The sequence below is a fragment of the Parasteatoda tepidariorum genome, chromosome 7, assembly GCF_043381705.1.
Source record: "Parasteatoda tepidariorum isolate YZ-2023 chromosome 7, CAS_Ptep_4.0, whole genome shotgun sequence".
NCBI classification, from domain to species: Eukaryota; Metazoa; Arthropoda; class Arachnida; order Araneae; family Theridiidae; genus Parasteatoda; species Parasteatoda tepidariorum.
In genome coordinates, this window is record NC_092210.1 from 17,593,655 (window position 1) to 17,608,268 (window position 14,614).

Consider the following 14,614-nt stretch of genomic DNA (forward strand, 5'->3'; position numbering starts at 1 on the left):
ATCACTAGTTAGAACAGTGTTTCCCAAAGTGCGGTACGCGTACCCCCAGGGGTACGGGAACCGTTTCACCAGGGTACGCGTTCTTATGCAAAATATCTTGTAACAAACAAAAATTTCAAAAAATTTTATTTAAAAACAAAGCAAGCCATGACAATTTACGATTACGTATTTTTATATTGACTACTTTTTGCAGAGTTAACAGTTAATAATAAGTGGCATCAACAGCCAGTTTTCATTTTTAACTTTTGTGCAATTTTTTTATGGTAAAAAATACATTCATTATTTTATAAGTGGTACACAGCGTTACAAAAAATTTAAAAAGGGTACACAAAAGTCATAAGTTTGGGAAACATTGAGTTAGAAAAAACAAAAAAAATAACATTGTATTAAATCAATTATGAAAAAGACATGCATTTAATTAAAAAGGCACTAGTATTTTCTATCACTCTTTTCAAATCAAATTAAAATAACTAAATTCGTTATTGAAAAAATATGCTTCCCTAGTAACCATTTTCAACGTTTGTATAGTTTACATTTAGTTTTCATTTAGTATGTATATACAAGCCTGGAAGTGTTTTTATAATTATATACACCAAAAACAAATTCATATAGCTAGACTAGAGATCGAATTCAACTGTCGGATATGAAACCTAATTTAAGATTGTTAATGTTAAAACGATAAAAAATTAAATATTTTCAAAATGAAGTAGTTTTTTTTATCAGTTAATACGTTCCTTGTTGTCTTTATGTACTTTATTTATGAAGTCCAAAGAAAATCGATCATTTAGGTTCAATTAAATTGGGAAACACTGGTCCATAATATGGATTTATTAATTGAATCTGTCTTTTTTTTAATTTTAGGTATGCGTAATTTAGCTATGTCCTGTGCTATGGTTTCTTTAATATTGCTTGCCTTTTCAACTCCTTTGGGGCTTTTAGGATTGTATAAAAAACAGATAAGCACCATCATGGTCAATGGAGTGATGTATATTTTAGCAGGTAATATGTATTCTATACATAAATAGATTGCTCAGCAATGTTTAGGCATAGTTGACTCTTATATATAGATATTGCTTGAATTAGGCTTAGCCCGAAAAGAAAAATGTGGACTTTTTTTTTTTTTGTCTAAATCAAAAGAAACGTAATGTAGATGAAAAAAATATTTTGTGCATTTTTTTTTTCTCAGCAAGTTGAAAAAAAATTACTGTTGTTGTCGCCACAGAGTATGACAGAGGTAATTTTTAGCTGAGAAATATTCAATAAAATTATAACTCTATTTTCAATTTATGGTAAATCGCTTGAAGAATTTCTCGCTGGAACTATTTGTCCCATTGTATTTTGCCTTTTAAAATTAAAATCTTTAAAATTATGTAAAAAATTGTATACCTTGTAATTCAGTTTCTTAGACCGTTATTAAATAATCTAATAAAAAATGACAAATATTTACTAAAAGTTATTTTTTGCATTGATTTATCTTTGGAAAAACGGATATTATAACTGTGTGCAAGACTTTTAAATTTGCTTTAAAAGTTCTCGAGATATGGTGAATTACACGAAAAGTAAAATTAACTTTAAGAGGACCAAACTTTGGACAGCTCTCCTGATCAAACTATTGGGATTATATTTCCCAGTTGTCTGTAATTCCCTATATTTTGAGGGTCAAAAATCCAAATCCGTTGTCTTGTGATTAACAATTTTAATAGTTTCATTTATTTTGTGACGATGAAATTGTAATGTGCAATTTACCGTTAGATCTGACTCAACAAATTGTTTGGCTCAGCATATCCTCCTTTGAATCTTGTGCCATAAAACTCTACGTTCAATCAATCAATAACTTAAAATATTGTCCCCTCAAACTATTAAAAGTGATCCCTAGAACGTGAAGATTCGATCAAAAGTTATTCAAGAGTAATAAGTTTTTTTGTGGAGCACTGTACATGAACTCTTTAAAAATAATTAATAAAATTTAAAAATAATAGGCCCTTTCAAAATTAATTGTAAACTTGAAATTTGTGAGAAAAAAAATAACTATAATATTACAGAGTACAGTAGAGTACTATATACTCGTAGTAATCCTTCAATGTTAATACCATGTGTGCAATCTTGTTGAAAATAATTGACTGGGCTTTTAAATGAACAAATATAAATATATAAAAACAATTGCAATATTTATAAGATTTTTTGACCTAAATGAAAATCTTTAACCCCTTCAGCGCCTACAAATGAAGAAAGAGGTGGCTCCCCAGGTACTAAATATACTAAAGAGTACTATATACCTGATGTGGGTACGAGAGCACTGTATTTAGATCACGTCAGTTTAATCTTGAGCCGCTAGAGTCAGAAAGGCTCGTTTCACATTTGTGAGTCGTGAAGGTAGAAACATGTCATGTATATGTCATCGCGATCCTGAAAGGGTAAATATTATTACTAAATAATTCTCGGTTTTTGAAAATATTTACGAGCACCAATAATGTAGTATAAGTACCTTTTCACTTTAAAAAAAATTACAGATTACTTTTTATTTATAAGAAAATATAATTTTCTTTAAATATAAATTTTGCTCTAATTTCAATATCATATAGAATGCGCTGACTTAAGATAACAAAACTATGAAGATGTCTAAGCTGAGCTGACGTCGATCCCCTCACTTACCTGCCTCCTGAAAATGTTTTAATGATCATATGTTTCTGACAATTTTTGGAGCAGTGAAAGAAATATATGGAGAAATTTATATTACCATGAAATGTATACAGTCAGTTACTAAGAGCAACAATTTGGAATATTGCCGGCCAGGTGGCCGAGCGATCAGCGTGACTGACTGTGAAGCCAATGGTTGCGGGCTCGAATCCCGCTCAGGGCATGGATGTTTCTCTCTGTGTGTTGTTCTCTGATGTGTGAATGTGGCCCATATTATAAACGGGTAACTGTGGCGTGGGTAATGTTGCTCGCCTCCGTTACCCGGTGCCTACCGGGTAACGTTAAATGAGCAACACTTCCGGCGGCTTCGGAGGTAAAAAGCGAAAGTTCAGTGCCTGCCGTTAAAAAAAAATTGGAATACGTTTCAATTCAAAGTAAAATAGTGCAAACAACTAGTCGCCATTAACAACCAAAACATTGCGTCAATTTCTTGAACGGTATTAGTTAAGTGATGTAGTTCAACCTCTGGCGATTATTTTAATTAAGACATTATTCTCTTTCTTGGGAGAAGATGAGGGGATTTTTTTTAAATATTTTACTTATTGTAAAGAATTGGCTATAATCTTGAACTTCTCCGTTTATAAATAACAGAATTTAAAAATCTATTTTCTTCCAACTGCAAATGGTCCCGCAGTGGACTGATCGTTAAGACACGGTTCCCAGCAGATCACCGAAGTCAAGCATCACTGGCTACGGTCAGTGTGCGGGTGGGTGACCACTTGGATCAGTCTGCGTAGGGACCGAGGGTGTGCGGTATTGGTCCTCGTTAAACTGTGCTACCGTAAAGTGCTCGACTTCGCGCGCAGGTCGTCGGGCTACCGAAGCGGGGGTGCCATCCCCTCCGCAGAGGATCAAAATTGTGATGGCATGTCTTCGGATCATCCTCCGGGATGTTTCCCAGACCGTCGCCAATAGCCCATTGTGCAGCTCTAGTGCGACGTAAATTAACAACTACAACAACAACATCCAACTGCAAATGAACTCTATGAAAAATGATGAAACGAACGCATGACGCACAAAAGATAATTGCTTCAGAGGGATGGCCCCATGCTAACCTTTACTGTTAATTGCGTTCATGTTAATAAAGCCTTTCATTGGTATTTTTCTCTGTATTTTCCCAAACTATCAGCAGATGGATGCAAAAATCATAAGTTCCCCACAGACATTTAAAAAATATTGTTGTTGGTGGTTAGTATAACTACCACGTCGTTTATAAAGGGTTGAACAACAGATAATTATTTTAGAAACATCTCCTTTAATCAGGAAAATGTATATACAGTTTCTTGCATAAGTTATCAAAATGACTGACTAAACCACAGATCCGACTATGAAATTCGAGATTTACTTCAGTATCTTCCTTTATGTTTACCCCAGAGGATTTTCATTAAACATAAATCTCGTCATTATACCAGGCTCTCTACAACACTTTAACCTTTATTAATTATTTGTTGTCTCACAGAATTATGCTGCTCCGTGCTTTCTGGGTTTATGTCGCTTGGTAATGGCTAGATATCTTTAATGTTTCCCCTAAGATTACCAGATACCTTCTGTCTGGAGCCATTTCGTTTTTGAGATAATACCAAAATGTCTTCATTTGCATCTCTCTCCGCGTTAACAATGTAATTCTATTCTCACTTATGACTTTAGAGTAATTGTAACATTATGCTAATAACGTTTGAAGTTGATTTTGTCATTCAAAGTTGTGATATTCTTAACCTATTTTTCCTAGATTGCTTAAATCATCAGTTTCTCTCTGAATCTAATTATTCGACTCATTACGAAATAAAAAAAACATTCGTATTTTTTTATTATTTGAAAATTCAATATAATTAAATTATCTTAAAATCCAATATAATTAAAAAATTCAATGAATTAAATTTTATTCAATGTTTTGAAATATTTCAGTTATTGAATAAAAAATAATAAATGTTATATTTTTTTTGTATTTTTCGCATATTTTAGTTTTTTTATAGCGTATTTTGGTCATAAAACAACAAAATCCTCTGAAACCCAAATAATAAAATGTTAACATGCCATAAAACTTTCCATAAAAAGTTATTTAAATCGAATTTATTTTGCTCTTCTCACAATTTTTCATTGTAATTAAAAAAAAACTTTGACAAACGAAAGTAGATCCAACTATAGTTTTATATAAATAATTGCTTTGTAAAGGCATACAAACTGAAAACAACAATCGACCAACTAGAGTAGATATAATTATATTCTTACATAGGTAATTGTTTTGTAAAAGAAAACAAACAGATAAAAAAAATCGACTAATAAGAGTAGATCCAATATAGTTTTGCATAGATAATCGCTTTGTAAAAGCATACAAACAGAAAGAAAAAAAACGACCAACGAGATTAGATCCAATTATACTTTTACATAGATAATCGCTTTATAAAAGCATAGAAACAGAAAAAAAAACGACCAACGAGATTAGATCCAATTATATTTTTACATGGATAATCGCTTTGTAAAAGCATACAAACAGAAAAAAAAACGACCAACGAGATTAGATCCAATTATATTTTTACATAAATAATTGCTTTGTAAAAGCATACAAACAGAAAAAAAAACGACCAAGGAGAGTAGATCCCATTTTACTTTTACATAGATAATCGCTTTGTAAAGGCATACAAATAGAAAAAAAATCTTAAATGATTATTTTAATTTATAAAATTTCAGTCATTATTGCTCCATATATTGGACGCGGGGCCCTGTAGCAAAATTTACAGGGTCAATCTGTGGCACAATTTTCATAATTTCGAATTTTGTCTGCAACCCTAACATAATCAGAGACTAACTAAAAGTTAGGCTTAATCATCTCGGAAAAATTCAAAAATCATTAAGTTAGGCATAATTAGCTCGGAAAAATTCTACACGAAACAAAATGTTTTTAAAACTTTTTTTATTAAAATTTTTTGTAGACTTTTGTCTGAATGGAATTTAAGTTCAAAATGGAATTTGAGACCCTAAGAACACCACTGAGTTTTCGGAAATTTAGAATTTATTACTTATTTTTTCTTATCTTCTAAAGTTTTTATTTTTCAAAATTGCAGTTCACTAATTCGGAAATTTTAAAAATCATCACTTTTCGTTCGCTTATATATCTGCAGATTGACAAACAAATTTTGTTTGAAACAAATTGTAATTGAGTAAGTTTCGGAATCAAAATTTCTGCTACAGGGACGCTGCGTTTCAAGAGGTTTTATTTCAGATAAGTCAGCCTATAATAAGGAAAGTATTGTTAAATTTTTATTCAATTTTAGATACCAACAAGTTTTGTATGGGCTGAAATCTTGATAAGTTTTACTTAAATACATTTTGGACAAATTAAGAGGAATATGAATGCACATTATTATTGCCTGTTTCATATGAGTCGAAAAAAATAAGCTCTGTGGCCTCATAATTTCTAAATCTATTCTGCTGTCTCGTCACTCACATTTTGTGAAATAGATCTGGAAAATATGATAGTCTTCCCAGATCTATGGTAGTCTTTCCAGATATGGTAGTCGGAATAGGCATAAGATGTGTGATAGACTAATGCATTTATGCTTAGATAAGATGTTTTTTTTTTAATTTTATAACCGTCGTTGAACAGGCGACCCAATTTTCGGGTTTACGACTACTATTGTTCAACTCCATAGCCTTGTAATTTTGAACCCAATCTAGAAGACAAGGGAGCTCCTGGATAGAGCGTGTTGGGAGAAATTTGCTTTTTTGATGGAACTAACCTGCGTTTGCGTTACATGGAGAGGAAGACCACGAGAACCTCCAACGGTTAGCCTGACTGCAAAGGGATTCCAACCCATGATCCATCTACCAATGAGGATATTTAACGTCAGCTCTGTGGTCGGTGCAAGCCGGATGCGGATTCTTATCGACCACTCATCGCTGGGATCCGAACCCGGTCCACTTCATTGGAAGGCGAACGTTCTATATCCTGAGCTGTCGTGGATGTTTCTACTAATTTAATACAGTATGTATTAAGTTAGAAAACTAAAACATATGGACACTTTTTCCAGAATATAGGAGCTCAGATGCCACTGCCTTAAATGATATATTGTGAATCCTTGGCAAAAGTGTAGTAAAAAAATGCACATCAAATATTGCAAAATAGTACTTAAACGGGAAATAAAGAAAAACGTTAACGAAATCTAAGAGATTGCTAGTGAGGAAAGTGGAGTAAAATAGACCAAAATCAATTTTATTACCTGATATATCTTACTTAGAGACTTAATTAAGATAAAAATATAAAAATAATACTTAAAAAAATTAAGGTAAAAAAATAAAAGGAATACAGAAACAAAATTGTTGAATTGGCAAAAAACGCAACTAAAATTGATGAAAATTCTGATTGTGAAATGAATTGGTTTTTATTTTCTTTAAAATATCTCATACGTAATTTTTCTTTTCTTTTATAGGTGTATTTGGAACTTTCAACTTGGCATTCATGCATTTCAAAAGAGCAAAGCCAGCAGATGGTTTCTACACAAGTACTATCCTTGATAAAAATTTGCCAGAAGATTATATGAAGGCAAGAATTTTTACAGTAGGTTGGCCGCCTTCAGCTGAATGGGCGGGACTCATTGTATGTATGATTGGTAGTCTTTTTTGGTTGCTGCTGGCAAAAATCTATAGACTTCAAATATTAAATCCTACTTAGAAGTTTATTAATTTTGATTGAACCACTTAACAGATTCTAGATGCTTCTCCTTGAATCTGTCATATTGATGTTTCATCTCGTAAATGAAATCGTGTCAGAAATTGGCAGTTTTTAAACGATCAACAAAGCAGATTCAAGATTCTTCTACTTGAATCTGTCATATTGATGTTTCATCTCGTAAATGAAATCGTGTCTGAAATTGACAGTTTTTAAACGATCAACAAACATCGGAGATTCAGGATGCTTCTACTTGAATCTTTCATCTTGATATTTCATCTCATAAATGAAATCGTGTCAGAAATTGACAGTTTTTAAGCGATAAACAAAACAGATTTTAGATGTTTCCTCTTGAGTCTGTCATCTTGATGCTTGGACATGGAATTGAGTTAGAAATTGACAGGCTTTGAATGAACATCAAAACATAGTTACGATGTTTCCTCTTGACTATGTCATCTTGATGCTTCATCTTAAAGAAAGCGATTTAATAAAATTTGGCAAATTTTGAATAAACCAAAAAAAAAAAAAGTTTCAAGATATTTCTTGAAGTTGTCATCTTGTAACTTCATTTTGAAGATGGAATTGAATTAGAAATTGACATAATTTGAATGAACAGTAAAAATGGTCAGGATTCTTCGTCTTGAATCTGTTATTTTGATGATTTGTCATCTCGTAATCTTGAAAGAGAAATTGTGGTTGAAAATTGCTAACTTTGATTCAGAAACAAAGCAGTTCAAGATGCTTCTTCTTGAAGTCGTCATCATGATGCTGCATCTTAATGGATTTGAGTTAGAAATTAGCTTATTTTGAATGAAAGAACGTCGGCTTAGACGTGATGATTGAAGACAAGACTGATTTCAAACGATTAGCAAAACAGATGCGAGATGTTACTGCTTGAATCTGACATCTTGATACTTCATCTTGAAGTTAGAAATTAGCAGATTTTGAATTAACATCAAAACAGATATAAGATTCAGAGATACTTGAACTTAGAGATGGAACTGAATTTGAATAAACTAGAAATTAGCTGATTTTCAATGAAGGAGCTACGACGGGATGTAATGGTGGAAAACAAGAAATTTTCAAGTAGCCTAATCTTGAGGACTACAATAAGTAAAATTGTGTTAGAAATGAAATGATTTTGAATGAGGAACCAAATAAATGAAGGATTTAAGATGCTTCACCTTGATGACTAGAAAAGAAAATTTTGCACAAAGTAAATGCTAGATTATTTGACTTTTTCGAAACATTCGCAACTAAACTGCTTGCATTGTCAAAATACTAATTTTTTTTTTGCTCCTTAAAGAACAAGTAGATGAATCAATAACTTTTGACATCACCTAATTAAATCTTTGTAAGAGTAAGTGCCAAAAAGCTCTAGTCTTATATTTGTAAATCTGTTTTGCACTTTATTTGTCTTCCACAATTCTTTCAATTGATAAATAATACATAGAATTTTTTTTAAAAAATGGAATCTTGTATAAACTATTCTCCCATTTGCAAAACAAGAGGTAATACTACACGTAGTTTTATCCGATGTGTTCTGTTTCATAATTCGGATTTAAGTACATTATTCTACTTTCAGTGAATAGTTGAAAGATCCTAGAAATGTTTAAAGAGAATTATATAATATTATAATACACACAAGAGATAATAATATACGCAAATTTCTCCTTATTAATAATAATGTAGTGGTACAGTGCGTAATCTTATTAATTATTCATACTCGAATAGAAACTGAATAGTTTGCAGTAGAAGTTGGAAATTTCATCATCGTACTCTGTACTCTAAAGAGAAGTGGTTAATATTGATGATTAGAGCTAAGCAAATACTAAGTCTTTCAAAACAGATCAAATAATTAGCAAGTAACAATCATGTTTTCATACTTATCAAGGGACCAATATCAACATCACTGCACAAGTAGATATTCATTTAACCAAAATCGGTATGAACAACAACGTATATTACGCTATTATTAGTTATACGAACAAAAGCTTGATTTGTACATTAAGACTTATGTGCTTTTTTAACTGAAACAATGGGTTCTAGTTTGATAACATGTAGTAGGAATCCTACATAGTCTCAACCGTCAGAGTAGTGTAAACAGAGAGGAAAAGTGTTAAAAACGATTTTTATTATTATGTTTAATTTTCACTAATAAACTGATGGTGAATATTTGCACATTTCTCAGTAATATATTTCATAATATCATGTATAAGATCGTCCTCTAATAAGAGAAGAGGTAAAAGCGGATGCTATTATAGAATTTCAACTTTATTTCCTTGACAAAATTATGTTAATACAATCATGCTATTTACATTTCAGAAAAGTTATTTAGAATTAGACATTTTTAAATATTTGAAATAAATATATCTTTGTTTTGTTTAATTACATTGAAAGAATTTTTGGGCATCAACCAAATCAGTTTTCTACAACTTAAGCAACACTAAAAGTTTTTTATTTTTAAAATCTAAAAACAAATAAAAGCACTGTAATTTTTTAATTACCTATCCCAAATTACTATCCTTATAAAATTAAATGTTTAGAGCTTTTGAGAAAAATCAGTAGAAGTTTTAACAGATATCAAGTGTTTGCCTTTAAATTGAAAGTTTTTTTTATTTTTATTAAAGACATTTTGCTGTCTATAAGAGTATCCTAAAATGTCTTTTAGGAGCAGAAAAACACAGAGGAAAAGAAAATTAAACAATTAACCTAAAATTCCAGCTGGTTAGGAAAGAGTGCTCTTAATTTATTAACAAGGCTATTAAAAAAGAATTTACATTTAACTATGAAGTCTAGTTATTTCAGCCGTTTACTGCGACTCTCAATTAGAATCCGTTCTAACTCCACAGCAGTAAGTAACCAAATCCTGCAAATAGGTATCAAAGCGAATCAATCAATCGATGAAAAGCAAATCAATGTATCACCAAATAAGTTGAGTGAGAAAAATCAACGATTTACTGAATTAGAAAATGAACGAATCTATGAATTAGAGAATCAGAGGATGAGCAAACAAATGATAAGGTGGGTCAATAAATGAGTGACTCACTGAAACGGTAAATCAAGGAATCAGTGATTCCTCAGTTTGATGATTCACTCATTCAATGATTCATTGACTTACAGATTCGCTTTCTTAATTTACTACTAGTTCGTTTTGTTCATTTGCTTGTGATTTGATCATTCACAAATTCGTTGTTCCACAGATTTGCTGAGTTGACTTACTCATTAAGTGTTTTGCTGATCTATTTATCGATTTGCTATTTCGTTTTATTCTACGCGTAGAAATCAATTTTTATTTCGGTTATTTGCTGCCTACTGTTGTATGTGTAATAAGAACAGGCTCTAACTGGCAGTCGCAGTAAAGAGATCAAATAAATTTTATTTTAGGTCTTTCCTGACCAAAGAGATCAAATAAATTTTATTTTAGGTCTTTCCTGACCTTTGTATTAAGAATAATAAAGTTCGAGTTCTCCCAGAAATTTCACATTTTTTTAAATAATTTAGCGGGAAAACGAAATTTTGTTGTATATAACAAGTGAGTACAGGGTAGCTCTGTGACTTATAACTAAGGTGTTCAGATTTATAAACCATGATTTAAGGACAAACCAACGGAGCGTTCTCGAAAAGTTTTATGATATGAGGACACCCACATAATTACGGAAAATATCAATTGATATGTGCATCAAATACTTTTTTTTATTGATAACTAATATTAGGTGCAGAACCATCTTCGTCGCATCTGATTTCATTACCAAGTAGTTTTGAAATATCATATAATATTTTGCACTTGAAATTCAAGTAAAACGAAGGGTTGCATCATGGTTATGAAAATTTGTTTATTTTTGCTGAATTTATTTCCAAACAAGCAAGGCGTTTTCATCTGTTAGTTTCAGCATGGTGTGTTTTCGCTTTTCGTGTGTATTTTCTGCAAGACAAAACTATCTTGTTCGAAAAAACAAAACAAAAACTATTCGCTCTGTTTTTTGATATTTTACTGCAAATTAAAAAAAGATTGTATGTTTTCGGAGAAATTTGAGTTCGCATTTTAAAATTTGGGGACATTTTCAGTCCTCAATGAGTTTGAAAGTCATTCAGGACAATTAATGAAATTTGAGGACTGTGCTCAAGATTTACGTCGCCATGTCACCTTTGTTATAACTTTTTAATCGAGGCGACCCAGGTTTAAACCTTGTTTAAAGTTGCTGAGCATTGCCAACCGGCTCAGAGCAAGCATGGAATACATATGGCAGAAGCATCATAGTAGTCGTGGTGGCTCAGGGGATAGAGCGTTCGCCTTTCAATGATGTGAGCTGGTTTCGAATCTCAGCAATGGCTGTCCGATACAAATTCAACACCCGGCTCGCACTGACCACAGTGCTGACGTAAAATATCCTCAGCGGTAGACGGATCACGGGTTAGAGTCTAACCGTGGAAGGTTTTCCTTTCCATGTAACGCAAATTCAGGTTGGTTTCACCCAAAAGTCCTCCAGAAAGGCAAAATTTCTCCCATTACTTGATCCTGGAGTTCCCTTGTCTTCTGGATTGAGTTTAAAATTACAAGGGTAGCCGTAAACTCAAAATTGGGTCGGCTTCTTAAAGTGCTTAATTTTCCCCTTTTCGAAAATGAGATTTTTTTTTTTTTTACCATGTCGATTTTCACCACGTATAATGCAAAAGCGTGTTTTCAACCACAATCCATTTCGGCGTACCGTCTGTCCATAGCGTATGAAAGAGCCAATCATTTTACATATTTGATGAAATACATGCGAGTGCGCATGTGCGTCCAATGAGCTGTTTGATGAAATACGTCAACTCTGAGCTGGATTCGATGAGATTCTTGCACTCTTATGAGCAACTCTGCTGCATTCTGCAAGATATTCTCGATTTCAGGCTTCATTTTAACCCTCCGCAATCAAACTGAAAAATTTCTCTATCTTTTTATGGTGGCTAATATGATCAAGAAAAGAGTTATTTTATCACGATCATGCAAAGTCTTTGAAAATTATTTTTCATTTTGTTAATGTATATAGTGCTTAAAAATATTTTTTGAGTGCTTAAAAAGTACTTTAAAGGTGCTTATTTTTCGTTGAGAGATTTGGCTACTCACCCTGCATGAAATGTAGGCTGTAGGAGCGGCGCTGACATAAATGAAGATATTCGCATCATGCCTTTCCTAAAATGAATTGAATTATGAATGGAATAAATTGTTTTTCGAAATGAGTTATGAATTATTTAAGCAGTTTTAAATATAGCCAAGGTGTTCCGTAATATCTGTTCTGAATATATATTTTTGGAATCGTTATCAGAATGAAGTAAAAAAAAGTATGTACATTAGGGATCGCAGATTAATGTTAAAGTAAGGAAAAAATTAAAACACTAACGAATATCACTACTGAGGAAGACAGGACTAAAAACACTGAACACTTTTTTAATTGCTGTAAGAAACAATGAGGAGTTGAAAGATTAGTATTAGGTTGGTTTTTATGCATTTATTTCTATCTTCCTCATTTATGATTTTTCATATTTTAATAACGCTAATGTTTTTTTCTTACCTAAGTGTTAATTGCAAATCATAATAAATTGACTTATTATTTTCACGAGTATTCTAAAAAATGCTTATTAATAGCATTCATTATGCAATGCCTAGTATATTTTATCTCTAAATATTAAACATAAATATATTTATTCTTATGTTCTTATCTTTTATAAAATGAAAAGTGTCATAATCAAGGCATTGTTTCTCGAAAGAGTAAATTAACTAAAGCCACCACCAAACCTGATTTACCACAAGTCACAAGAGCTCTAGGCTTAAGTCCCCCCTCACAACTTAAAGATTCCTATTCAAATCAATGCCTGATTAAACCAACTCTAAGAGAAGAGAGAAGGCCTTCACGCTCATCATTTCAGTAGTCGGAAGAAACGAACACAAACTGCGCAGTGTGGGATTGAAGAAATGTTGTCTCAACGTTCGGACTACTAAAGTATCCAATTTCTGGTTTGTGGTAACCCGTGCGAAGGCCTTCTCTCTTTCAGGAGGTGATGATTACTCTTTAATCAGACCCTGGTTGCCATTTTGCATTTTTTTTCTTTCAAAAATCGATTATAGGCTCAAATTTTATGGCAATCAATTTTTTCAATGTCGCATTATAGAATCTTATTTCAATCCATCATTACAGGATCGAATTGAATGCGTCATTGTATTTAAAAATTATATTCTTTCTCTTATTTTTAATAAAAATATAATTTGTTAGTACTAGTAGTATTTAATAAAAATTTTAATATTTTTTAAAAAGAAATTAGAGATATCCAGGTACTTTTGGGCATTTCGATATTCTATTTTATTCTATAATTCGCACGATGTCGAAATTTATAAATTAACTAATAATTTATTATTTTATATCAAGCTAATATTTGTATCGCGAAAAATGTTGAATTTCATTCATTTCAATGTTACTATATTAAATTATTGTTGATTGTATTGAATGGTATGTAACAATTCATTTATAAAATTCAAATAAAGACAATTCTTACTTTTTTATTGTTTCTTTTTCATAACATGAAGAGTATTATAACTATAATATATGTACAGTAAGTCAGAGAATTACAAGAAGTTCTTTAAAAAACAGATCTGTACAAAAATGTTCTTTTCCCCTTATTTTTATATAAAAATGAAAAAAGAAAATGCCCTATTTTTAGAAAATAGTTTTTATTTCTTAGCATATTTTATATTAAATTAATACTGATATTTGTATCAGTACTTATTTAAAATACCTCTCTGGAGTCACAACAGATTCTATAGCGCAATATTGCAATAATCGAAAAACATATTGTAATACAAAAATGATTGTTACTTCTATGTTATTAAGTTCTTCAAAATTAAAAAGTGGTGGAAAATGTTCTTGTTTTCAATCAGATTTCGAAGAGGTAAGAAACAACATATATTCCAATTTTAAGGAACGAATACAAATAAAATTGCAAATTTTCTCAATTAATCCAGTTTTAAATATTTAGATTTATCTTGAGAAATTATTCTTATTGTAATTATATTTCATTTCAGTTTTCAAACTCATTTTCCTCTGAAATTCTCAATTGTTTGATTGAAAAGTAGTATTAAATCTAACACAATCTTGATTATCGCAAAATATATTTATAATAAGACTGTATACATAGTTAGTTTAAGGCATGATTTAGTCATGTCAATAATTTGCAATACCTTAAAGAATAAAATTTCACTATTAGCAAACTATTTTA

At 31.3% G+C, this 14,614-nt stretch overlaps 1 protein-coding gene across 1 annotated transcript in view; it reads left to right on the top strand.

The window, feature by feature from the left end:
* LOC107449740 (uncharacterized) overlaps nucleotides 1-13,897 on the top strand; it is a 41,228-nt gene extending 27,331 nt beyond the window's left edge. Inside the window, exons 4-5 of the mRNA XM_016065370.3 lie at nucleotides 862-999; nucleotides 7,125-13,897. Coding sequence (XP_015920856.1) covers nucleotides 862-999; nucleotides 7,125-7,366 — 380 coding nt within the window. The 3' untranslated portion in view covers nucleotides 7,367-13,897. The remainder of the gene's footprint in view (nucleotides 1-861; nucleotides 1,000-7,124) is intronic.
* Nucleotides 13,898-14,614: the final 717 nt, after the last annotated feature.